This window comes from Falco naumanni, chromosome 1 (genome assembly GCF_017639655.2).
Source record: "Falco naumanni isolate bFalNau1 chromosome 1, bFalNau1.pat, whole genome shotgun sequence".
NCBI lineage: Eukaryota > Metazoa > Chordata > Aves > Falconiformes > Falconidae > Falco > Falco naumanni.
This window is the reverse complement of record NC_054054.1, coordinates 33,890,147-33,917,875: the sequence shown is the minus strand read 5'-3', so window position 1 is coordinate 33,917,875 and position 27,729 is coordinate 33,890,147. Positions and strand designations below refer to the sequence as shown.

Sequence of the window (27,729 nt, the reverse complement as noted above, 5' to 3'; positions counted from 1 at the left end):
GTTTCAGCCATGCATATGCTGAGTGTGTAACATACCAGAAGAAGTGAAAGTTACCTGGCAGCATCTTGCTTTATCCTTTTTAAGTCCTTAACATGTAGTGCATTTTCAGGTCTATCAAGTGTAATAGTTGATTAAAAATTCATCACCAAATCACCTGTCAGAACTTTTTAGTGGAATTAAAATAGCAGAATCTTCACTGTTTCCTTACAAAGAAATGGTCATTTGTGACCTTGTATGAAATAATAACATATAAAGGTTACAGTTATTTTCTATTTTTGCCTTCCATTGCAACCTGGTTAAATACAAAGGAGGGAAAAATGCATGAGCAAAACCCGTATATGCTTTGGAAGTTATTGGCTGGACTAAATTACCATTTTTGAAACATTAAAGGCAAGCTATATATCCATATGGCTAAAAGTCGTCTCCCACTCTGCGAACTCCAAGCAGGGTTGTAGGTCAGCGATGCCTTCACACTTCACAGCTGTGCTGCTGTCTCGGGCACTGTTAGGGGAACGGTATTGCTATTAGAAATGCATGAGGAGCAGCAGTCAGTAAATGTTGTTCAGTACCTTCCTTCAGCTTGACCAAACTGAGACTCCATGGGGGATAAAGAATTGGCGAGTTTTTCATTGGGGAAGTGGGGGTGTTCTTAAGAGCTTCAAGTTTTTCTTTCAAAGTTTTTTCCATCAAAAGGATTACATTGAAGCCAAATTTGAAGTAGTATTGCAATTCTCTCTCTTTGAAATTGTGGGTGGTCCTTTCCTCTTTAGGAGCTACAACGTGTAATTATTTTTTGTTTTATTATTCCTAAACAAAAGAGAATTACATATTATTTTAGTGGAACAGACTAATAAAGACTGCTTTCCTTTTCAAAAATCATTTCTAAGAATCTACTAAATTACATGTGTGGTCCTAATACTCCTATTTTATTTCACAATTAGTGTTTGCCACACTAGGACATTCTAGCACAATAAAGAATAAATGGTGATTCTCCTTAAGCAATTATTTTCAAATGGTACCAGAGTATCCAAATTGATTTAAGTGCACTTTTGGAGACATTGTAGAGTAGAATTGATTTTGCAGCCCGTAGATTAACTCTTATGTCAAGAGTGAGACTGGAGGTTTTGGCTTGTTCCAAACCCAAAATATGATTCTATTAAAATGTAAGAAGACCCAGTACTTGTGCGCTGTGCTATTTTTATTCTGCAGAAATTACCAGTTACTAATACGCAACATTATAAACAAGTTGATACCATGTTATACTGGATAGGCATGAGGAGTCAGGCTGTTTCTGAAACAAAAAAAAATGGTTAGCATTAATTGCCATGATTTAATTCTTTGATGACTTATTCTAAATGTTAAGGTTGATGGTGCTGATAAACTCTGGAGGTAACCAGGCTACCAGTACTCCTATTGTGTAGTGCATTGTTTTTTCTCTTCTGCTGCGTATGTTCTGTACTGTATGCATACAAGACCTCCACCTCTGCTTTAATAAATAAGTAGATAAAATTGATAAAAATACCTGCTGCTTAAATAATACAAATAATAATATATCAAAAGCTATAATAAGAAGTACGTTCTGATTCAATTACAGATTTATAATTGGATGGCATTTAAAAAAACCTGTAGAATTAAGAATTAAAAAAAAGCTTCAGTAATGTCATTAAAAGTGGTACCGTTAAAAAGTGAGAGATGAAAGTGACGGGGGAAATTTGGTCTGAATATTCTTAGAAAAGAGATTCATTCCTTACCATAGGAATTGCTGTGACTCACATAATTCTGTCCATGTTGCAGTGATGATTGCCCTATATTGTGAAATATGAAATATTCACTTGGGCAATGTAGCATACCATGGCATAGGGCGTGATCCTGGTTTATTGTGAGAATAGATTATGTGTCTACTATGTACAGCATCTGAATCTCTGGAGAGTCAACAGAGCAAATGGAAATTAGTGATGCAGAGAGAACCTGCAATTCAGTGATCTGAATTCTTCTCATCTGCTTTATGCGTCTCAGCATGGTACTGATATATACCACCACTGATATATACTACCTTGGTTTTGCCATCTGTAAAAGGAGGATAATAGTACCTCTCTCAGACATGCAGTTTTATTCCTCTTATGGGAAGTGGGTTGGAATGATGACATGAACAGTGATAATGATTTACAGAACTAATGATAGAATTTGTAATTCGTATTTTTGATCTTCACAAGGAGATAAATATGTGCCTAGAGACGTATTGGTTACTGTTGCTAGTACTGGACTCCTTTTGTATCTTGATTATGAAGAGGAATAGCTGCACTGGATATTTTACTGAAGAACAGAAAAAAATCATTGAACTCATAGAAGGCTGAATTGTTTATTTCATAGCTAGATAATAATGAGGCAGCAGAGTTCTTTTGGAGGTTTTGGTGTTTTGGTTGTTGTTTGGTTTTGGAGTTTCTTTTTCAGAACAAGAGGTTGGACTGATTTGTTTATATATATATATATATAAAAATAATTTTTTTTTAAAACATTTCCTTATTCTGCCTGTCTTGATTGATCCATAGACCATCCAAAAAGCTATGCCTTCCTAAAAGGGCATGAGAAACTGCTTAACTGCTTGGGTGTAAGATTATCTTCATATATAAATGATGCATTACTGTAACTTGTTATACAGTAGCTCTATAAAGCCAAACATATGTCAGTATTGTAACAATTAACTGGGTAAGTCTCATTTGACTAATGGGAAAGGTACGTACTCGTCTGTATATATTTATATATATATATCAATAGGATAAAAACCTGTTGTGTTATAGACTAAAACATTCATGGTTTTTTAGTAAGCTCATACTACAATATGGTATGTTTCTACCATGATGGCATTCCAAATATGCTTCAATAGATTTAGTTCACCTGAGCTATTAATTTTAGAGGAACTATGTCTCCAGGATACTCTCCCTGCATTTACACCATAGTGTAGTAGTTTTGCAGCATCTATATTCTTGAAGACTGTACTTTGGTTTGATTCTCATTACATAGTTTTGAAAATAATTTTCATGCTTACATACCTTATCCTAATACAGTAAATCTAGTGATTGCCAAAGCATGCCTCTGTAGCGTTCATAAAAGGTCTTAGATTAAATTCCTAGTCATACTGCAACTTTGTAATTTAAGAGTATGGTTGTGTGATGACAAATGAAGGTTCATGAGCAGTAAAAACAATCTGATCAAAAGTTTTCCATTATAATGTAAGGCACCTAATAGAGAATAAAAATTCATATTTATTACTCAAATTTAGGAAGCAGAAAACTGGCATTTTAGGAGTGAGATCCAAATCAGAGATCCAGTGAAACACAAAAAAAACCCCTACTTTGCTATTTCATTCTGTCATCTTTGCATTGGAAAGCCCACTACTTCTCTCTGTATAAATTATATATATACATATATATATAATTTATGTATAGCAGCTTTTGCAAATGGAGACAGCTGCCAGCATTAATGGTAACATGAAATAATCTCTTTCTATCCTTCTCTCGAGACCTATCAAGACACAGTCGAAACCTGGGGCCGTGGCTCACTTCTCTTACGCTTTCATGTCACAGCATGTTCTCACCTTCCAGAAGCCCAGATTTTACTGCTGGTGTCTTCAGTACCTCCCATTGAGGCAGAGTACTTTGTTTTCCCTAACATCAAAGCCAGGGGAATAAATAGTAGCTTTTGCAAACCTGGATCTTGCTCTGCAATAGGTTCAAGGTTTTAGATGGCATGCCCCGTTAAGGCGACTGTGGCTGGAGAAGTGTCTCGGGCAAAGCAGGACCTCATAGACATCTTAATGTCCGGCATCCCGCAAACAGCCTTCACAAGCTCTGTCTGCAAGGAGGTCCTTAATGAACAAGTAGCATCTGTTTTTTCCCTGCCACCAAAATGTCTACTTTCTAAGGTGTACTCAGATACCAATGTGTTGTAGGAACATTGGATAGGACTGAGAAAAAAGCAAATCGTAGTGAAAACAGCTGAAAAGGAGAGGACCATTTGATATTCATGAATGAATTGTTTAGTTAGTTTTCTCCTTTTGGGATACATATCTAATTGATGCTTATGCTCATTAAAAGAAGCTGTGACTTGTTCCACCAAAATCATCGGGTTGGACTAGATGGTCATTGTATGTCCCTTGCAACTGAGCTATCCTATCCTGTTCTAAAATATGTATATTTTTTTTTCACCAGTTTTGTATTCCAAGTGAAAATCCCCATGTCCAAATTCATATATTTGATTCAAAGTCAAACAACGTAAAGAAATTCTCATTCTGTTTATTTCTTTGAATGCCCTGTAGTCTCATCATCTATGATGATAATTTGCACCTTGTATCGGCATGGGCGATTTAATGCAGAATATAGTTAGCTAGTGTTAAAACTGTTTTCCAGTAAGAGAGAAAGACTAAGCAAGGCTTACTGTATTCGTGTCAGATATATTTAAATAATTATTAAGGATGTGATCATGGAATAGCCACCTTCTGAGCTGTTTTTATGAGCTGGCATAAATAAACTGATAAGTATTCAATACTTAGTTTGACTCAGTATTTCTGCCTTTTCCTTTAAAAATCAGGACACATTACTCATTCTCAGTACTCAGTATTTACAAAGTAGGGAATGGCAGTGTAGATTTATGATATCGCTGGTCAGACACAGAGGGAGGTTAAACCATAGAGGAAAATAAAATTACAAGTAATTAAATTTACAAGCAGGTTTGCCATCTTCAAAAGATTTATTATTTCAGAACAAACAATGGTTTTAGCCACAGAAGAAACCTGTGATGCAGCCTTAACAGTGTATGATATAGATATTATATGTGGTGTTTCAATTTATATAATTAAAAATTTAGCACTCCTTTTGAGGGTAAATGGGATATTCAACTGGGAACCATACATGGTGAGTAATAAAATAGCTGCAATGCAGTACTGTCTGCATTTTTTAAGAGCTGAAGCACTCTATCAGGCTTATTAATATCAGGTTATCTGAGGGCTTTATCCTCAAATAAAAAAGCAACAGAATTTATAAGGTTTTGAGGTTTTCTGTGGGAATAGGTTTTTATATTGTATTGGTATGAATTTCAAATTTAGTAGGATTCTAGGTTGGTGGGGGGGGGGTTTCCTGATATATGCCTATCTACTAACCAGTAAATACAATAAATAGAAATGTAGCATTTCCATTCTGTTCTGAGGAAGGATTCGGTAGTAGCAAAATTTTGGCAAGGTCTTTCTGCTATTTCCACAAAGCACAATGCATTATGATTACTAATACATTCTGGAGGGGGATGAAAAAAAACAGGGAAAAAAAAAAAAAAAAAGAACTGAATACATAAAACGAAGCTGATTTTTAGAGGAGGGTGGTGTGAGAGATTTGATTGGATTTTTTTGCTATTTTTTACTCTATGTCATTGGTTTGTGAAATACAGATATCTACATTCTTTCAGGCATAATTTCAAATTAGACAAGTTCTACTGTAGTGTCATTTAAAATATCAGAATTAAATCCTTAATCTTTAAAAATCAGTGTAAAAACTGAGGCATATGTCATTATCTGTGTACATTGCATGTATTTTGCCTTGGCCTGATTTGTTTAAAAAGAAATTGTATTTTATGTAAGCATAATATTTCCAGGACTTACTTGATCATAGACCTTAGAGAGGCTATAGTATTTCTCTGGTTTTAGTGCTGAGTTTGAGTATTTGGATAGACTATGTTAAAAAAAAAAATATTTAGCTGCATCGTAATTAGTCTCTGATTTAGAAACACACACCTGACCTTCTGTGGGCAAAAATTTAGAATTTTTTGTGCATTCTTCTGTGTGTATCTTCATTCAGAGTGGGATTCAGCTTTGGTACGTGGATTTGGTTTTCTTGTTTCACTTTTGAGAAAATGGGGTTACTGCCAGAATATTACAACTCAGAAGAGTGCTTGACATATACACAGCTTAAACATATCTGAATCAAACCACTATAGGCAGGATGGTGTAGCTGCATCTAGAGCAGCACAGGCGCTCATCTCTCTGTTCTCTGAGAAGAGCCTCTTTCATCTGCTGCCAGCCTAACTTGTCCACATGGCTTTTTGTGTGCAAAACTGCTACTTAACCCCAATGTTAATGTCACACCCTTTGGCTTGAGAAAAGCCTGAGAGCTCTCCTTGAGGACATCTCATGCTAGAAGAGACTGAAGCTCTGTATGGCGGTTCTGGCCCCAAGAACTGGTTTGATGATGTATGAGCGGAGGGGTGCAGGGAGGCTGGGTGGCTGAAGGTGACCTGCTGGCCAGTGAATGAAATGAATGAAGCCCACAAAGTTGCACTAAGGAATTTTCTTGAAGGGTCAATGTCTAAGGTACTCTACTAGAGACTTAATCATTTAGAATATATCTCTCTAGGAATGTAATAATAGAGTCAAGAATAATTTAGTTGAAAGAGACCTGTAGGATGACTAGAATCTACATAAAGATGAATTCAAAACATCTTACAAGACTGCTGTGCTTTATTAAAAAAAAGTAAAATATCTCTAGGAGAGCCTTGGCTTTTTCACTCTAGCTGTGTACAAAACATTTTTTAGTCAGCTCTACTGTTCCAGAGGTATGCTGGATTTTGATGTAAGATCTTGGGCTGTAATAATAGTAGAGAATAATTTGTTCCAGTGAAAGCATTGCTTGTTTCAAATGTGAAGAAGATAGGCTTATGCCTTTTATTTCAAAAATACAGATTTGTCCTTGTAAGAGTAGGATGTTCTGTTGTTTAGTGGCTTAAATTGTTTTGAAATGCTTTGAGCCTCCTTCATTTTAAATAGTGACATCATAAATTATACTTGGTATTCAAATGCTGCCTGGTTTTGAAATGGGAGGTAAAGTTCACATAGTTATTAGTGCAGGAAGACAATGACAATCAGGCTTAAAAGGAGGTTTACACCTTAATTACTTGCAGAATATAAGCTGCAAAGTCAAATCAATGTAACATAACGGTCTGCAAAATTGTCTGGGTTTATCTATAAAATAGATCTTTTCCCCCAAAAGTCACAAGGCACGCTGTGCTGCTTGGGGCCTTCTTTAGCAAGCAGTCTAAGAATTGTCGTGAATGAGTTAAAACATCATAAAAAAAGACCACACAGCAACTTCTGAGTCCTAAGTCTGCAGTGTGAAATGTAGGTGTAATTTATGCAAACAGAAAAAGTTGACTGTTTGTTTAAGGCCCTCAAGGTTTTTATAAGGAAACATTTTTAACATGAGCAGATGAAAACTTGAAGCGATCAATAAATAATTACTAAAAACCTGTAGTGGTGAAGTAGGTATAAATTGTGTGTTGAAAATCATATTTTTTTTTATGAGACGTAGAATTTTGCAGTGAAGACATGAATGAGTAACTTACACTTTTGTTATATAAACAGTTACAAGAAAGTTTTGCAAACCAACAGATGCATTGCAAAAAAATTTCTTTTGGAAAATTACATGTGCCAGCCTTACTTAGCTTCATGTTTAGAGGGATGCTTTAAACAGTGCCTTGCACAGCAAGGTGGGGAACCTTTGCAGTCAAGTAATTTACATTTGAAATGTGCTAAAATCAGCAGGGAACACTTTAGTCTACATGAGCCTGTGCAACCTGGAAATGGTGTTGACTGTGTGGACCCAGCGGTAAATCCAACATGCAGTTAGTTAGTCTGCTGCCTTTTGCACACGCGTACACACAGACGTACATACGCACACATACAACCGCTGCATTGTTTATTGAGGAACCTGGCTTAATAGCTGTTACATGTAAGTCCTTGCATTTGTGCCAAGATTTGCATTTAGTGAAGGAAAGAAAGATTTTGACCATTGATATTTTATACTAGATTTTAGAAAATAATCTACATACTGTCTCAGTATAGTTCATCTTCCACTTTTTTTAATTATGTAAAAAGATGAATGGCAATAATTTATTAACTGTCATAAAAAACATCATGCACCATTACCCATTACCTCCTGCACTATATATTTATGAGCATGGCAGTGGTTTACATAGATATATACCTATATCTGTATTATAAACTAATCATTGATCATGATATAAATTACTACTGCTAACTTAACTAATTTATACACAGTTGTTATATAGGTAAAATGTATTGGTCAAACAGAAGTGTAAATATAGATATTTGCTGTTTATACTTATAATGGAAATTTTTTTAAAGGAAGTAGGCTGTTAAATCATGTTTCTGTAACAAATGCTGAAGACGGCTTTTTCATTCATTGCCATTGAATTTATTGTCAGAGCAGTGCAGTCATATCCCATTTCAAGATTACTTAGGAGGCTTGAAAATTAAATCACAGCTCATAGATTCTCTTTTTTCACACACGGTTAATAATAGTAAAATTGGGTCCAGTTTTAAATATACTTTGCAAGATACTGCAATGCAGTTAGATGCACAAACTGTGAACGATTTAGTAAACAGAACGTGATTTTCCATAAATTAACAATGAGTTGGATAAAGCAAAGTTGCTGTCAATGTATGAAGAATTATCCTAAAAAAAGAAATTTGATTTTTTTTTTTTTTTTTTAAAGTCAGGCAGTGTGGGATGTTGTAAAGTCCTCAAATTATTTAAAATTCATAAATCTGAAAGAGATCTTCAGGAGAGATTACTAATTGGAAATATGAGCTTATGCTAGATTACATTTTAGGGAAAGGACTGTTTATGTCTAATCAACTAAATGATTCTTGGTTATTCACATCATTGGAGCTAGATCTCTTATTTCTACGCACCATTTTGCAATGTTTCTTCCAAAAGCTGTCTCTGAAAAGGCCATCTAAAGTTGTCTCTAAAAAGTAAGACATTGCAAAACTTTACTTTTCCTGTTAGGGGTTGGATTACATTCAATGTGCTTTTGGATTGAAGCTCCTGATTTGGTTTTAGCAAAATGAAATCTGGTTAGCCACAACAAAACTGCTCTGCAAGTGGGCTGAAAATCCTGGTGTAGAGAACAGCCTCTATGCATCTGATTTTTTTCTAACTTTTATTCAGGTGCTCAAGCAAGCCTCTTCATGTAACTTCTTGTGTACCCCACGTTGTCTATAGATACATGCATCTCTGAAGGCTTCTAAAAGAAGGTCTGATTTTGTAATTTTAAGACACCAAAGTAGATATGTCCCTTTGAAGGCTTTCAGACAATTATGAACCATGTGTGTTGTAGGTGTGTTTGGTCCAGGGTATAAAACTATTGTCTGAAGGGAAGTTTCCAAACTACATGGTGTGGATAAAGCAAAACCAACTTACAATATTGATCATCTCCTATTGCGCTGCATTACTTATTAATGGAGTATAGCATGAATGAAAAGCCCTGGATTCTAGTTTGGGGTTTTGGTTAGTTTTTGGGTTTTGGTTTGGGGATTGTTTTGGTTTTTTTCCTGTCTCTTCTGCTACTGCCTTTACTTCAGTTCTCCTGATTTTATTTCCAGTATGGAACTGTGAAGGCCAAAAATATTTCTAAATTTCAGAAAAAAAATTTTTTTGTTTATACTGATAGCAAAAAAATACTGCTGATTAAGAATTTTGAAAGAATCTTAATTGAATTTCTCTTTTGGAAAAGATGCTAGTTTGAGATAGAGCAGTACAGCTGGTTATGTGGGGATTTGGGGAAGGAGCATTAGATATCTGCTACAGGATGCTTTTTACTGCTTTTAAAAATATATGTTGCTTGCCAATCTGAAACAAAATTCACAAATATATTGATCTCAGATGTTATACAGCCTGATAATTGTTTCTCAAGAGCTCACTACTTGCTCTTTTTGCCAGTTTCACTCTTCCTTGCACAAAGCTGGACATACTGTCAAACTTTTGATGTTATGGGTTTGGAATGGTCTGGAAAATGAAATCACTTAGGTAAAAACTAAATCTGTTTGGCCTTCATTGTTAAACTATGTAAGGCTTCTGGGTTTTGTTTGGCATATATTGTTTTGTAAAAGACCTACTTAGTGCAACATAGATAAACTTATTTGACTATTATTGCTGCGTCTTTTTCTTCAATTACAAATCAGTTAAGCTAATAAAATAAGCTTCATTGGAAATTGACTGAACTGTAATGGTTTAAATTATTTTCTTGTATGTTCTTCTGTTATACACAGAACTAAATATATATGGCAGATTTTAAGTTTTGGTTTTTTGGTTTGTTTTTTTTTTAGTGATCTTAGTGAAAATCAGATTCAAGCGATACCAAGGAAGGCATTCCGAGGAGCGGTAGACATAAAAAATCTGTAAGTATTTTCCTTCATCTTCTATATATTCTGATGATAAGGCTTTGTCAGTACAGTGTCTTTTTGTTGTATCAGATATGTTTTTCCTGAGCACTTTTATAGCTGCTCAAGGAATCTGCATAAAACCAATGCTTACCATTTGTTTTGTCAAAATACTTTAAAGTATCTTAAGCATCCTAAAATTGCCTTATATGAAATCTAAAACTTTGAAATGAAGTTAAGTGCAACGAGGCATTATAACTATTTGTTTATGGTAACCAGAGTTTAATATTTGAATGTCAGGCTATTTTAAACATTTTGTTTTCACGTGGAAAAATCATTTTGCCTTGGTTCTAAGTTTGCCCTTTGTATAAAAGAAAGAAAAAAATCATGCTGTTACCTAGTTTTGCTAGTGTTTATATTTGTACTTGTGTGACTACTTTTCTTACACAGTTTTCTTCTATGGTAAAATAAGTATTTTATGAAAAGACAGTTACTTACTTTCCTGGAGATAGTAACCCTGAAGTTCATGGGCAGGTTTTGAATTCTTATGGCTTCTAAATGTGAAAATACGTGAGTTCCAAGACAAAGGAAAGCAGTGACTTTTCGACTCTCTGTTTAGAGTGATAGATCAGTTTAGTGGACTGAAAGAGCTGGAATGACTTGAAAACTGTGATAAAGTTGTATAGTACAAAATGTTTAGGTCATACACTAAGAAGCTGTAACCCCTGCTGTAGGCTGAGGGCTCATCTTTTATAAACAACCAACAAAGAGAGGACATACACTTGTGGGTTCCAGAAAGACTATGGAGCTGCCAGTGTGATGCAGCTGTGAAAAAATATAATTGCTATTTTATGTGGCATCAACAAAAATAGGGAAGTATTAGGGCATTATATGAGGTTTTAATGTAATTTCTATTGAAATGCTTTTTATTACTTGAAGCTGCCAGTGTCACGAGAAAGATGAACTTTTTAGTTGTACTACTTTGAAAATGGAGTGCTCAGTGATTACAAAGGGGATGACACGCTGTTGTTTCCCCAGGAGGAGGCAACTGGAGGGGAAACCCTTTGCATTTCTGTATTCCTATGGTGGACTCCACTTCATTCTACTGCCCGCAGCACTGCAAACAAATTGGTTAGGAGGACTCTTTTTCAAAGATATAACAGAATGCCCAAGAGTTTGGCCTACTTGATATGATACTTAAAAAGAATGGGTTGTTTTTTCTTATTTAAACATGTTTGTGATACAGTTCTTCCCCACAGTGAAATCCTACCACATCTCAGTGGAAAAACTATTATGTTCAAATCTATTGTGTTTGAAAATATGCAAGCACTACTCAAAGTAGCTTTGTTACTTTGTTTAATGGATGTTTTATGAGTTTCTACTCAGAACTGCTCCCATCATTTCTCATGGTCTAACAGAGACTTGGCTACAAGGAGAAGCCTGCATTTTTCTGCATGATCTTTTATATTGGAAAATTGATACAGCTTCAGAAAGGAAATTTGATAGTAAAAATAACAGCATCATTGAGAGTACTAGTGGCAAAGCAGTATTTTAAATCTGCTCTTTAAAGCCTCTCTCTTTTGGGACATAATTTAAAAAAATCATAAAAGCCATAGCATTGTCATGAAGTCCAAATCATATCTGTGGTATATAGTTTATCGTGATGGCATATATGCTACAGATATCCTTTATTGGTGATCCCAGAGAATGAAAAAAGAGGAAAAAAACCCACCAGACCCCTAAACTGAAATCTTTATGATCCAACTGCAGTTGAAAATACTAGGAAATATATTTCTCGGTCTTGTAAATGTTACTTAAATTCCTACAAGGAAGAGCACCTTATATTTTGTGAGGTATAGACGTGAGGATCAGAATGATGAGTGAGTTTGTGGGGTGAGTTGAGTGGATTCTAGCACAGCATTTATGTAACTAGATCAGGCTGGTTTGCCTTCCCAGAAGCTTAGACAAGAATGAGATGTGAACCCTAGCCTTCCATCTCACCTTGGACATTACACTTAGAGAAGGGTGATGGCAAGAATTTTGCTATTTTTATTTTTTGTTCAAGAAAATTAAGGAGACAGTTTATAAGTGATAGGTATAGAAAACATCACTTTGCAAACAAAGGAAACTATCAAGTGAACTACCTGTAAGGAGGTTGTAGCAAGGTGGGTGTTGGTCTCTTCTCCCAAGCAGCAAGTGATAGGATGAGAGGGAATGGCCTCCAGTTGTGCCAGGAGAGGTTTAGATTGGATATTAACAAAAATTTCTTCACTGAAAGGGTTATCAAGCATTGGAACAGGCTGCCTAGGGAAGCTGTTGAGTCACTATCCCTGGAGGTATTTAAAAGATGTGTAGATGTGGCACTTAGGGAGATGGTTGAGTGGTGGCCTTGGCAGTGTTAGGCTAACCATTGGACTCGATGATCTTAAACATCTTTTCCAACCTAAATGATTCTATGATTCTATGAAAGAATTTGCCATCTATTAGGGGATTAACCTAACATTCAGGAACCAAATATTTGTATATAGTTAAGGAGAACTGTCATGAACAGAATTCAATATTTGTTCTAATTTCCGCATTTCTTCTGTAATTGCCCAGTTAATGCATAATGTTAAAAATGTTAACCAAACTTATGGAAGAGATAGGTGAAGGCACAAAGAGTAAAGAAACTTGTATTAGAACACACTATAAAGTCAGGATTTGCTTTGTGTAACAACATTAATGACATCAATTTCAATATAAAATAGACTTTTTAAAAAAATGCAATGATTTATACCCATGCCATACAGTAGCTTTAGTAAACCGTTTCAAAGACAGTTAACAAGTCCTACAGAACTTGACCTCATTACATATTTTACGTTCCTGAATGGAGACTCACCATTATTTCACTCCCCTTCTGAATCAAGGGTTGGAATATTTTGCAAAACATCTTATTGTATATTCTTGTAGTCTTTGCAGAGCAAAAAGGAATTAGGTGTTAACTCAGATTATCTAAAGGAAATTGCTTCCTTTAAGGTTGATGATACCCCTATGATCTTTTGATTTCCTGCTAATATGTTAGCTCTAGAGTCCTCTTGGTGTTTCTCAGAACTGGTCTAGTTTCCATAAAACATGGCCATGGTATTTCCTTCCTGGACATCTTCTTAGTAATGTTCACAGGATAGATTCTGTAGAAGACAAAAGCAAAATCGGGAAGGCATTACAAGAATTAATAACCCAGGTTATCTGCCACACTCTCATAATCAGAAGAATAAAAAAAACGTGAAAAACCATTAGGCCCCACAAAGCTACTTTATATCTAATTGGAATTTCCCATTTTCCAACTTGTTTCTTGCCTCTCATATTACAACAGAGAAGAGTCTGGCTCTGCCTGCACCCTCCCTTCAGGCCATTGTAGGCAGCAATAATAAGATAGCCCCTTTTCCCTCTCTTCTTAAGGCTGAACAAGGACAGTTCTTGCAGACCCTCCCCAGCGGTCACCTACTCCAGGCCTCCCATCTTGGTGGCCCTGGTTGGACTCAGCACAGTCAGTGTCTGTCTTCTACTGGGGAGGCTGAAACTGGATGCAGTGCATGGATGTCATCTCACAAATCCCAGACAGAACATTCTGGATTCACTCTCACCAATACATCCCAATTGTTGATAAACTGGTTCAGAAAAAGCAACAAAAAAACAGGGAAGCTTATTTTGTGCAGGTTCCCCAGTCTGGAAGCCCGGTGTCCAGTATTTTAGCCGTTCACATGTAGGAAAAAAACCTGGCTGCTCTGCCTTGAAATCTTGATTTTCCTGTTTAAGGGCAATGACTTGAAGAATAATTCACACTTAGTATAGCTGCTGATCTGGAACTTGACAAAAATTAAGGTGGAAATTCTGGAAATATAATTCTGATAGTTACTCCTAGCTTGCTACTTTTTCAAGGAGAAAAATAAGTTAGTTTCTTCTGAGGACACAGTGGCACCCACTTTTTAAAAAATAAATAGAAATTATCATATAAGTTGGAAATTAAACACAGGGTTTTTAATATACATGTTAATGATGGCTTCATAACCCTTCCTGGTGATGCAAGCACTCACACTGGATATGAAATGTATTTAAAATCTCACCAACCTCAGGAATTTTATTTGTATTTAAGATAGTAAGAAAATGTTTAGCAGCCAAAATTATAAATTTGGATGGATTGTTGTTTGAATCTGGTTACTAGGAAGAAAAATAACTGGAAATAACAAGCAAACAAATGTGAAACACCACTGAAAGAACAATAGTGCTATGCTCAATTTTTGAGAAGTAGGTTTTGGCTTTAGTTTGATGATTTTTATCAAATTATAATATGACATTTCCATTTGAAGTATGTAAAATTTTCTAAGATTCCAACTTTCTCTTCCACTACGTAATCGGTATTTGGCAGAGGATGGAAAGGAATACACCAACATCATGGCAGAATTAAGATGCTAAATATATGCAACATCAAATGGTACCAAAAATACCAAGAAACTTTTTCATTGTATCTCTTGCAAGTATCTTACGCCGTTTGTCTTGCCACAGTGTAGCCTTACTTTCAAATTGTGTCTTCCTCGGTGCCTTTGTGCTCATTTGGTTTCACTTTTTCCCAACAAGTGGTGGACACTCTAGCTGTCACCCAAAGGATGAAGGCTGCAGGGCAGCGTAGTAGCTTCACAGATCAAATTGGCTGGGAAAATGGAAAATTAGTGAAGAGAGAGGCAGACACCAACATCCAATCAAAGACCTTACCATTACGCTAAACTATGTCCAAAACCTTCATTAATATTACTTGATGTTGCCTTGATGCCTCTTTTGTGCTGATTGTGAAGGAATTAGAACTGGTGTTGTCACTGAAGGCGTGACTGAATTTTGTGTTAATCTTTGTTGGCAATGATTGGACTGTTTTTCTGAAGTTCAATTTTGTTAGCAGTCAAAAAACAGAGTCCTGCTGAAGATGTTCTAGTTGCTGATTTCTTCTCAGATCATGCACAAAATTCCACTACAGCTGGAAGTATATTTTTCTGCTCATCTGTAAAAGTGCTGATCCAAATGCATTGCTTGTCAAACCCATACTTTAATAATTTAGACTTGCTGTATTTTTCATGTTATTATGGTCTTGATACTGTTTGTCATCTAATTGCTAAATTGTGTTGTTGCTGTGAAGTCATACTGATGTGACTTACATCAGTAACTTACAGATTTTTCATTCTGTGTTCATCCCCCTTTTCACAACATTCTTCTGTTTAATTTTGATTTTTTTATTATTATTACTTTGCTCATGGAAGATACTAATGAGTTGAGCCAAGTAGAGTGCTAAACAATTTTGAGGGAATGGAGCAAGTGAACTGTAGATCTGTTCTCCCTTTTTTTCTAGTTTATTCAGCAAGTATGCCGTAGCTGGAATTATTGCAAGTCCTGCTTTTTAATTTTGGGATAAAAGAAGGTGGTTAATCATTTGCTATATTATGTATATTAGGAAAAATATTATTCATTGAAAATGTTTTACAGGGAAAATTTAATAAAGAACAAAATGAACATTTTTTTAAATAAGAGCAAGTATAAAAAAAGCACTTGACTTCCAGAGGAAAGAATAATCAGAATAAATAGTAAGTCATGGAAACAAGCAGTTCTTTGAAGTTTGATAAAAACCTTTGAATAAATTCTTACATTATTTTGTTATATCTTTCTCAACTAATGCCTCTGAAATTATTGATTCCTCTTAAAATTGAAAAGTGAATTGAGAAATAGGAAACTCAGTTCTGTTGTAAAAAATACAAAGTGACACTAAAAACAGTGACTGTTCCCAAAAGTTGTGTTGCAGTGATAAATATCATGCACTCTGTTCTTTTCCCAGGGTGAAATTTTAATGATGTGAAATCCAGCATACAATGCTAAAACTAGAAACATTTTCTAGATGTTTTACTGGGGAGGAAGCTCCCGTAGGGATCTAGAAAGGCTTCTGACTTTTCCTGATGACTCCTTAAAAAATGTTTACTATTAAGGTGATACAAGTGGAGAATGTAATCGTTTCTCAACACAGGAGAAGGTGGTAAAGCTGCACAGTACCTCTCTTGCACGGGGTCACAAAGTGTTCTCAAGCCATGAAGAACAGGAGAGTGAAGCAGGCAGATTGACTGAAATTGCCCCAACTTTTAACATAGCCTCTAGGAATGAGTAAAGAAAGTTTTCTCTGTCAGAGTCAGTTTAACAGGGTTTTTCCTGTATGAGGGCAGTAGTTTTCAAATGTATGCAACATCTTGTTAGTCATTAAATGCTCTTCTTGTGGGATGACAAGGTTTATTTTTAGATATTTATTTATCATTGCCTGGTAGACAACATATGCTAAAAGGGAAGAAAATACAAGTTAGCAACATGTTTCTACAGTGTAAGATGTATCAGCAAAAACAATAAATAAAAAATACTTTAAAGCAGGTATTTTCTTGTTAGTTGGATGCTTTTTATTTAGGTTTTACTACTTCTTATAGCTGAACTCACATAAACATTAACATTTTAAATAGCAGTAGATTAATAAGTATATGAAATATGCAGAGAATGCAGCAGATATAGGTGCAAAACCCAATTAATTCTCTGTGACAATGGAAAGATTTTGATTGTGACCGCTGCTGTTTGGCATTTTATAAGCTCCACAGGAATGGCACTGCTGAAGGTAATCAGCTGCTTTGTGGAAGGGGAGGCAGGAGCAAATAGTGACTTTCCAAAAGGATGGAGAGATCCCACATAGAAAACACCCAAAATGGAGATGGAGCGGGGGGATAGATGATAAAGAAATTGGGGATAGGGGAAGGATGAGGATGGGCCAGAGCTGCTGGTCCATGTGTGATCACTTTCAGTTCTCGGGGTGCTTTAATAGTTTGAAAAGAATAAAAGAAACTCTTAGGGAGGGGAAAAAAAGAAAGCTTTCTAAAGTCGATTTAGAATTACTGGTATGTTCAATAACTTAGTGATGAGAAAAGTTTCATTATAGGATTGTAGGTTTTTATGTGTGGTTTGAAAGCCGATATGCTAAAACCAAATTATAAAACATAACTTAAATTTAGAGCAGTATGTGCTTTTTTTCTCTAGTATTCTTACTTATGTCTTAAATCATAGCATCACACAATTTGCTATCAGGAACCAGCCTTACCCAAAAATATTCATACTGCTTCAGTATATCTATTAGAGGGACATCATAAGTTAATGTGAAATACTGTCTAACTTTCTGTTTGGATTATATATGCATTGGATGTCTTTACCCTAACACAAATATCATAAATTGCTATTCAAGCCAGACACACAATCTTCAAAGTCGTGTACCATTCATAGCATAAAAACCATATATCATGCCAATTGTTCTTCACGGTGTGTGTCTGATCGGTTTATATCATGGTCATAACGGATGGAAGATCATCTAGAACATAAAGACGGTAGTATCTTTCAAAGACAATAATTTATAAAACTAGGACATATTTCTCTTTTCCCACCAGCAAAATTCCCTTCCCCCAAACTAAAACCAACTAATTAATTCAGTGCAAATGAAGTAACCTTTCTGGTAAGAAGATTAAATTAAAACAACTCACCCTTCACTAAGGTAGTGGTCATGGTGACTCATTAAGGGAAGAAGTCCAAAAGTTTTCAGGTACACCACAACTGCTGCCAGTCTAGTGGAAGAAATCTGCCTTTCAGTTTGTGTAGGACAAGATTTGCTCAAGTGCTTTCTCTACTGTTAAAAGATTTTCCTTTGTGTATAATATGGATGATTTAGAAGAAGCTGTGTCAGCACTGATTTATACATTGACAGCTAAGGATAATAAGATATGGGCAAACATACAGCTCACCCTTTTACAGATTAACCTGCAGACTGCATTAGGCAAATTTGATGGCATTAAAAGATTTTTCCAATTTGTCTGGAAACAATTTCTCTTTTGTATTGTGTCAAGGGTAACATTTCATGCCATTGTACTAATTTAAATAGCTTTGATAAATTGTTCAAGAGGTTAGAGAGTGTTACTGTGTATGTATTTTACCTCTTTAAAATAAAAAAGGCTATTAACTTAATTGTTAAATGAAATTCATTAATAAAAATTGAAGGAGCCTGAGAAAGTAACACTGCAGCACTGGTGCTGTAACATTGCATCAAAATGATTAAATATCATATTCAGGAAATGATAGTTTGCATTTAGATTTCAGTACACAGAAGCACGGGCACTGTTACAGTTATGACAATATTTTATTCTTGCGTAGTATTAATTCAGATGAAAAATATGGATGAAACTAGAAGAACTTTATAGAAGTTGGTACATTACATTCAACAGTGGGTGTGATGATTTATTAATAAAGTAAAACGTTATCATAGATTCAGAAGAATCGCAGAAAATGTTTTAGTAAAAGCCTCATTAGCCCTGCTATCTAATATATAATTGAAGACAGAAGGGCAGAGTTCATTTGTATTTTGTTCATTTTCTTAGTGTTGTTCACACACATTTACTCATATATATTGTCTGACACTGACAAGTTATCGGCTTGGAGAAGATCTAGTTGTTTGAAGTGAGGTTGTTCATTTTTGCTTTGCAAGTCATGCGCTGAAATGCAGATGATGTGTGGCAGTATTTATAGGAAAAGCTTTTGTCAGCAGAGAAACTGGGATTTTCTATTTGCATGGTTCTTAGTTTCAGCAGACTTTTTTAATTGGGCAGTGTGTACTGTATCAATTTTTGAATTGAAAAGGTAACAACATTCTTTACAGAAAAGCATGTAAATTTTTCATAACTTAATACTTAAAGATTAATAATGTATGGGATGGATTGCTGAGTTTTATGTCCAGAATTCAAGTGCTCCATTCCAACATCCTATCTGCATATAATTGTGGAGAGCACAGAGTACGTAGAAAACCATGTACTGAAGGTTACAACAGAAATACTAGTTTAATTTGGAGCAGAATTAAAGGAGATACATAGCCAAGTATGTAAATACCTTGGGCACTATTTTGTCTACATACAGAAATATTCTAGAAAGCAATTCTTCTAAATCCACACACACACCCTGCCCCCGCAGTGCCCCTGCACCTCCACCTGGTCCAGGCATGCAGGCATGCAGAGAGACCCCGAAAAGTTGTGTCTCCTGCCGGCCACTGCCACGGCAGGTGGAATTAACATGCAGCTGGGCTGCTCTGATAAATGGATTCTGTTAGGTCACTGAGGGGATGTGTGTGACATTAAGTGATTTACCGTCCTTTACCTTAATGAAATTGTTTCAGCAAGATGACGCTGAGAGCTTTTAATGGATAGCTTTTCTTGATGTAATGAAATTGCATTCCTTTGGCATTTAATATAAGGTGCAGTTATTATTTACTGGAGCTTTCCCAGCGCCGCTGTTTTGCGCAGACAGTTCAGAACAAAAAGGGATTTCTGTGGCAGCACCCAGGCCAGCATGCCGTGTGACAGTCTCAAGCTCACCAGCGTCTTTGCGAGGGTGTTTCAGCTTGCCTGGCCTAGCTCTGCTGGCCCTTCAGCAGGCTGGCTTTGCACCCAAGCGCTGCCAGCGCTCATCTCCCTTAAGAATACCTTCCTAATCTCTTTAACAGACAACTGGATTACAACCAGATCAGCTGTATTGAAGACGGGGCGTTTAGGGCTCTGCGTGACCTGGAAGTGCTGTAAGTATTCCTTGTATCTCTTACTTGTAGCGGGAGCTCGGTATCTGGGGAGTGCTAATGTAAAAGCTTATCTAGGAGCTGCAGCCTGGTGTCAGGTTGGTCTAGTGAAAAGATGTCTTAAAATAATCCACTGTGATATGCTATACAATGGCAAAAAGATGTGGAGAGGCAGAGATATTCCTTTACTCTGCAAGACAGCCATTAAACAAAATTTTTAAAAAAAACAAAACAAAACAAAAAAAAAAAGCAGGTGGCAGATACTGTAAGAAAAAAATATATTTCCTTTCAGAATGGGGGGGGGGGGGGGGGCAGTATTAATGAATCCAATGAATTTTGTAAATTATCCATCACTGTAGAAATGCTGGACATTTTCAGGATTGTCTTTGTTGTATACTCTGACATCAATTTGATCTTTCAGATGCCGTTTAAAGAACAATACTTTATATATATATGTATATATTTGACAGTCTGGATGGTTTCAAAGAGGCATTTTTCTAGCAAATATTACCGTTATGTGTTAAGATATTTAACATGTCCACATAAATTGCTTTTTTTAAAACATTTTAAATTTTATGTGAATAAAAAGATGCATATATATATGTCTAGAAAAATGTCTTTATGTCACTGAAGGTTAGTACTGCAATACTCCTTTGCATACTTTTTCTCACCGTCTCAGAGTGGCCATCAATGAGGTTAAAGGTAACAAAATTATCATTAGTGACCCCTGACCTGAAAATAGTTACTGTAATGAGCAAAGTGTCTCAGTTCCCAAAGAATCTGAGGCACAGGACACATTCCTAAAGTATCTGCTCTGTCAGTCAAAATGTCGTATTTTTGCTGGGCTTTCTACATTAAGCGAAGTGAAAGACTGTGTATCAGTGAGTTACCTCATGTTACTTTGAATCACAGTTGGTAAATCACTTGGGAGGGGTGAGGGACGGGTTTTTGTTGCTTTTGGTTTTGTGGGGTTTTTTAAGACTCTGAAGAAGCTTCTTTGGCAATAGATAGTGTCTGTATGTCCAAGAAACTAAAGAATATGTGAGCTACTGCTGGTAGAGTTTTTTGTTATTAAGCAATAATTGGTTTTACTTATGAGTGAATGAATCTGACAGCTAAATTTGATTTTTTTTATTTTTTTTACTCCATAATCATAGAATAACAAGCCTATTGTTAACTTTCTGGTATAAATCCATGTTAAATGTACTGTAGGTTCAATATTGCATCTAATTGCGAAGTTGATCAATTGTTGGTTGTCTGTCAGTAAACCTGATGTTCTGTGAGATTTTTATCTTTGGAACTCATAAATACGACAGAATAACTTTCCCAGTGATGGTTTAATCTAGTTATTATGGGTTTTAATATAAGATCTTCTTTACAAGTGAAAGTGTTAAATGTCTATTTAAAAAATAAGTATTTTCTGCATTGTTAATGGTTATAATTTTTAGTGTTCTAAAAAGGTAATCCTTGGTATTTGAAGTCAGTGGTAAAATTTTCACATCTATTTCAATGAATGAAAAAAGGGAAAAAAACCTGTTAAAATAATAGTCTACTGAAAAAGCAGGTAATTATAATTTTCTGAATGAATGTACATAGACTATTAGCGTGTTCAAATATATAAATGCTTGCTATCTTCAGTTATGTTATGTGATAAGCAATGATGTAAAGATTAAGTTTTTTAAAAATGGAGACATATATTTCAAACAGTACTGAAGATTTTGTATCTAATTCAGCTTCCTTTCCAATTTGGCTTAAAGAATAAAAGATATGTATTTTAGACCATACTATATTCACTGAGTAGTAAATAAAACTACTTATTTTGTTTTCATTTGGACTTACTGATTCCATCTAAGCACAGAATGTGTATATTACTTCAAACTACAAGTATACTGTTTAGTAACAGTTTGAAATGTTTACCAAAGTAATAGGTCTTATATATTGGTTAAATAATTGCAGAATCTTAGAGGCTGTTAGTGTTAAAGATTACAAAATCAACCTGAGATCTGGACAGTTCTGAAAGATGAAAGCAATTATAGATATGATCCTCCCTATGAATTTCTGTGAAATTTTATTTACTCTTTTTCTCTCTTTTTTTTTTTCTTTTTTTTTTTAAACAGAAAATCTGCTATAGTGGGGAAATAAACTGTGGGACATTAGAACAAATAAAGTATCTAACAAATGAAAAAAAAGTCTTTCGGTCATCACATTCTTTGCAATCATATGTAACTCATAGAGAAAACTATTGAGCTAATTTTTTTTAATTATATCTCTCCATTGATGTCATTTTCATCATTAGACAGAAATAGTTAAGAAAATTATTTAATTCCTTATGTATCCCTTACATCTACTCCTGATAGTTTTCTGTACCCTTGCAAAAAGTAAAGTAATAGCTCACATATAAAAAATAGCAAGGCAAACATCAAACATCTGAAATAGAGAATTAAAACATTTGTAGATACGCCTTCTTTAAACAGCTAACAGCTATGGAAATATGTACTAATTTTCATTCCCTTCACTGAAAAGACATGATTTAAAACCTTGTAAGAAGTTGTGCAAGAAGAACTGTGGGAGCTGTCATATGCTATATGGACACTGTAAGAAAATCCCGCCAAGGTTTACCGATTGTCATTTATTCATTAAGACACCTTTTGCAGATATACCCACTTGGCCATTTTTTTTGCTTCATTTTTGTTCTGTTTTGAAAAAGGGCATGATTCTCCCTTTTTCTTCTTCTTTTTATTTTTCTCTTCTTTCTTTATGTAGCCCTAAGAGCACACAGGGGAGATCCCTTATGCACAGTGAAGAAAACATTTAGGACATGGAATGAGTAAGCACACAAAGGTGAAATGCAGTACATTACAGCAGTAATTAATTGCTTGGTTAATGTGGAGGTGTATAGACCAATCCTGTTCGGGGTGCTGTGAATTTACCTTTCTGTGTTTCAGGATCAGAGAGTACTAAAAAGTTTCTTCCAAATAAGCATAAATCACACTTTAAAGAAAAAAAAAAGGAAAAAAAAAAAAGGAAAAAGTAAAACACTGTTTCAAAAGGGAAAAAAGGTTTGGCAGTAGGACTTATTTATTAGTGTCATAGTTATATTCTTAAAATCTCAGAGCACATACTCTTTTTTACTCAAATGAGTAATTTCTAAGTCAAAACTGTAAATTGTATCACTTGTTCTGGAGTCAAGCTTGTTTGTGTTTTATTTGCCGCCTAAAGGCAATATTTAGCTGTAGGATTGTTCATAAATCTTATTATCTTTACAAATTACACTTAAGGAGTATGACCGGTCTGTGCTAACCAAAAATTGGCTAAGATTTATTCCCAGTTGCTATCAAGTTCCAGGGATCTTGTCTAAAATTTAAATTATTAGTTTGCTGAAATATTAAAATTCGTGACTCCTTCCATTGTAGAGCAGAAAGTCTCCCTATTGTTCATGCAGCTCTGGATCATCTATAGGAATTCTGTTCCATATAAAACCTAATTGCAGCCCATAGCTGTTTTCCTAAAAGTCTTGAAAAAACAGGCAGATCTTGTTATTTGTATCCTCTGTCAACAAATATGGACTCTCAAAAGCTAGAAAGGGAAAACTGAGTCCTAGAATCAAGTAATTTTCTCCAAGAACTCTCGCTTTTACATCAGGATGACAAGCTTAGCTTGAATGCCCTAGATCAGGAGTCCTCAAACTACGGCCCGTGGGCCAGATACGGCCCCCCAGGGTCCTCAATCCGGCCCCCGGTATTTACAGACCCCCCCGCCAACCAAGCAGCCGCAGATGACTGCCTGCCACTTCATCCGCGTGCCGGCCCCCTGTTTAAAAAGTTTGAGGAGCCCTGCTAGATGTTCTCAACATTGGTGGAAGCTCCATTTGAGTGAATTATAGGTTACTGGGACCTCATATTACTTAGGTTTATTAAAACAGTCAAACCATAGTGTTTTGCCAGGCTTTGAACAGGGAGGAAAAGCATATCTAAAAGCTTGTTCTTTTTCCTGATACCTATCCCTAAACACAGTACACCAAGGTCTTCACTACCTATACCTTTTTAAAAGTGTAGTAGGTATGATATAACTGTAACATGTTGATATGCTTCTTCCTGTATTTGCAGCACTCTCAACAATAACAACATCACTCGACTGTCGGTGGCAAGTTTCAACCATATGCCCAAACTCAGAACATTGTAAGTAGTCCCACTGAAACTGGCTGCCATTTTGTCAGTCCAGTATATAATTTTTATCTCTACCAATTTTTTTCAGTGGTCTACAGATACGTATATAGGCAAAAAAAAAGCATAAGCTCAATTAAAAAAAAATATTGAGGTATCATGAGGCTGACGAGCATGACATTTGTGTGTGTGCATGTATGGCGGCTAATTCTGAAAGGTAAAGCTAACAAGTGACCCCAAGGCTGATACTTCGGGCTCGGGTGATAAAGAAGCAGTTGCATCCTTTTCCATTAGCTTTTTTAGGATTTGGGATGAATAAGCCTATGTAAATGGTTCCATGGCCTTTTCCCAGCTGGGTTTTCCACAGTGCTGTATTCAGTCACAGAAAAGCATCACCTTCTAGCAAAGAAGATGAAGGCAGGGGGGATTCTCTGTTATATATTACAGCTCTATAGAGAAGGAAATACATGGGTTTTGAAAGTCAAAAATTTGTTTTACTTTGTGCAATTGAATGGGTCACATTTCATTTAGGAACATGGAAGAATCTTTGATTGGATGTCAGATGTGATAAATGGGAAATCTTTATGCTTTTCTTACTGTATTGCTAGCAGACCTAATTAAACTAAACTGGCTCTCCAACATTCTTTGTAACATAAAATTATAGCATCATCCGGTAGTGCTGTTATAATTAAAGTTGTGTCAGCATTTACAATAAGGTCCCCATTTTTAGAGGTTATGACTTTCACAGAAGAACACTTCACCATTCTGAAACAAAACACAGTCAAAAGAGTGTGTATGCCAGTGATAGAGTGTGCTGTTATTTCTTTTGTATGTTTATACTGAACTAAGAATAAACGTATATTGTGTTGACTGGCAAAACCAGAATATATCAAGGTTTAGTCTGGAGACTCTCTTTCAAACAGATTTTACAGTGAAGCGGGAATCAAAAATGAACAGGGTGTTTCTATCAGAGTTCAAGAGTAGCTCTTACTGTTTAGAAATTACTTTTACAAAGAGCCTGCCCATTTTCTTTTAAGCATGTTGGGTTACACAACTGTTTTGATATCAGTAGGGCTATTCAATATAGCATACCTTTCATAACTGAAGAAACTTCATGCAGGTGAGTAGTCCTGTTGATTTCATAACAGAATTGTAACTATTCTTATTTGGACAAATGCAAGAGTACTTAAACAGTGCTGGCCATGGGCTTTTGGTGTCCTTGGTTATATTTTGATAATAGAATTTCATTCCAGTTTTTCAGGTCTGAGACTTGAAAACATGAATGTCCGTAACCCTTTCAAATACAGTTTATATTCTGAACCACGAATTACAGTGAATCAAATTAGCAACAAAAGAAAACGGACACATAGAGTCCTAGATTATAGCTGTAACATCCCATTTGCAGTCAGAATATGCTTGTATAACCATATTGATTTCAGTGGCATTAGTTCTGATTTGCAATGGTGTTCTTGCCTACAGCTGGCCACAGATTGTACTGAATGAGTGTGCTGTATTGTGAGCTATATTTGCAAAGCACCTACCCAAGAACTGGTACAGAAAATACATTGCCTTTAATTTCTAGTTGTTTGTGGGGGGGTGGGGGAAGTGAGTTAAATAAAATCCTTTCTTTATGTTGGTTACACATTTCATGTTGCTTTACAGATATTTTTTTAATGGATTAATTCGACTCCTTGTCTAAACGCTGATTTTCTTGCACTTCCGTTCCAGTTATTTGGTTAGGGTAGAGCGCATCAGCTAAAAAGGACCAAAATTACATTACTATGTTATGCATGATTCTGAGTAAGGATTTGATTTATAGCTGTGGGCATCCTTTTCTGTAGTTTGAGAAAATGTAAGAGCCAGAGAAAAGTAAGAGTCAGAGGAAAGTAATTTACCTAATTTAGTGAATGCATTTGTCTGATATTTTGTCAATGGCAAAGTGCTTTCTGCCATTTGGCAAGGCTCTTGTCTCGGAGCCTGCCAACAGAGAGGCAACTTACTTAATTCCATTGCTTGCTGCCATTTGGTCTTTTAATTTCAGGCATTGCTTAGAATGTAGGTCCCTAGGAGCCAAAAGCAGCTAATCCCCCTTTCTGTGATTAAACAAAAAGAGAGGAAATCAGAAAAAGGATGTGGAAGAAGGTGTTTTATATTGAGTTATTACTCTGTCTTGTTTAGCAGAAAATGAATATGACTTGTTAAAGGGATTTTGCAGGCTGTTTCTATAGAGACTAATAATGGCCAGACTTACAGATATATCTAATTGGAAACAAAATCTTTTATTAACTCTTTTTTTCTGACAGTATATTATCACTATAGGGCAATTTACTTGAGACATTTTTGTCTTATTCACTATTTGTACAGATCTGGACTAAAGGCTCCCACGGCAGCTTTCAAGCTCTTGTATATTTACTTCTTGCTTTTAGACAAGAGAAAAGAAACTACAGATAGCTTGCTTTACTAGGAAGTCCTCTTTTTCCTTCTGATTAATTAGACCACAAATAAAAAGTGATTTTGTTGCTTGTATAGTTTTAAGTATTAGCATTTAACTCCCAGACTTGCAATGAAAGATGTGAAAAATGAATTCCTCACTTAACAATTTTTATTAATAAATTGGTATAGCTGCTTGCTGAAGTGGCGGCTGGGGAAACTAGTTGCCTTTCTGTTCGTTCTTCCTAGCTTAAAGGTACTGATGTGTTTCTTTCCATGCAGTCGTCTTCACTCCAACAACCTCTACTGTGATTGCCACCTGGCCTGGCTGTCTGACTGGCTGCGGCAGCGGCCACGGGTCGGCCTCTACACCCAGTGCATGGGGCCGTCCCACCTACGGGGACACAACGTAGCCGAGGTCCAAAAACGGGAGTTTGTCTGCAGCGGTAAGGGAAACAGATTCATGCACCAAGTCCTGTTTTACAACACGCCTACCAACAGCTCATCAGTGATAGCTAGTGCTGCATATTGAGTTTTGCTAGCTTTTGCATAACCCAAGCATTAATGTTTATTAAAAAAATAAACTAATCATTTTTATTGTGATTTGTATCTTGGGGGGAGTGGGTGTGTGTGCTTCTGTCCTTACAAAATTTGTGTAAATGATGCATTCACATAGATTATATAACCTTCTAAAAGTATAATTATGGGGGAGACATACAGAAAATGAAGTAAAAGGTGTACTGTCTGAGAACATAGGGCCTTTAGTAATAAGGGATTATTATTTTTTAACTTTACAGGTTGTTGCTTTTTCTTGTTATTTTCTGCAGTTTAAATAATCTGAATCGCTAAGTAACTTTCTGAATGTTATTGGCATGCTTTATTAGTGCATCAGGTTATTTTCTGATATGAAATAATGAAATGACTAACAGTTCGTTACTAATCACATTTTCTCTATTCAATTTTTTTTCCTTTATTTGTATCTTCTAGATGAGGAAGAAGGCAAGTTTATCTTTCTTATTTAAATATTTTTAGACTCAGATCAAAAATTTTCTGTAAACTTTGTCTACTGTTTCAAGTTTCCTCAAAAACCATTAAAAAACAGCTGGAATACAGCTCTCTATCTTTTCAGTGATTCAGCAGGGTCGTTTCTACTGACTGATATTCTGCAGAACCCCAGAAGCCTATTGCCAAGTATTCCAAAATTTTCACAGATCTGTGCTTTTAAAAGAGTTTTATGGGGAGCCCAATGTTTTGTCCTTATT

General features: G+C 35.6%; 1 protein-coding gene across 13 annotated transcripts in view; it reads left to right on the top strand.

The window, feature by feature from the left end:
• Positions 1-27,729, top strand: part of SLIT2 (slit guidance ligand 2) — a 266,218-nt gene that overhangs the window by 142,429 nt on the left and 96,060 nt on the right. For all 13 annotated transcript variants that reach the window (XR_005827150.1, XM_040588517.1, XM_040588507.1 and 10 more), the window contains exons 5-8: positions 10,172-10,243; positions 19,806-19,877; positions 23,981-24,052; positions 26,750-26,913. Coding sequence is in view for 12 of the 13 variants with exons in the window: in XM_040588517.1 (XP_040444451.1) it covers positions 10,172-10,243; positions 19,806-19,877; positions 23,981-24,052; positions 26,750-26,913 (380 nt within the window). In the remaining variant the exon portion in view is untranslated. The remainder of the gene's footprint in view (positions 1-10,171; positions 10,244-19,805; positions 19,878-23,980; positions 24,053-26,749; positions 26,914-27,729) is intronic.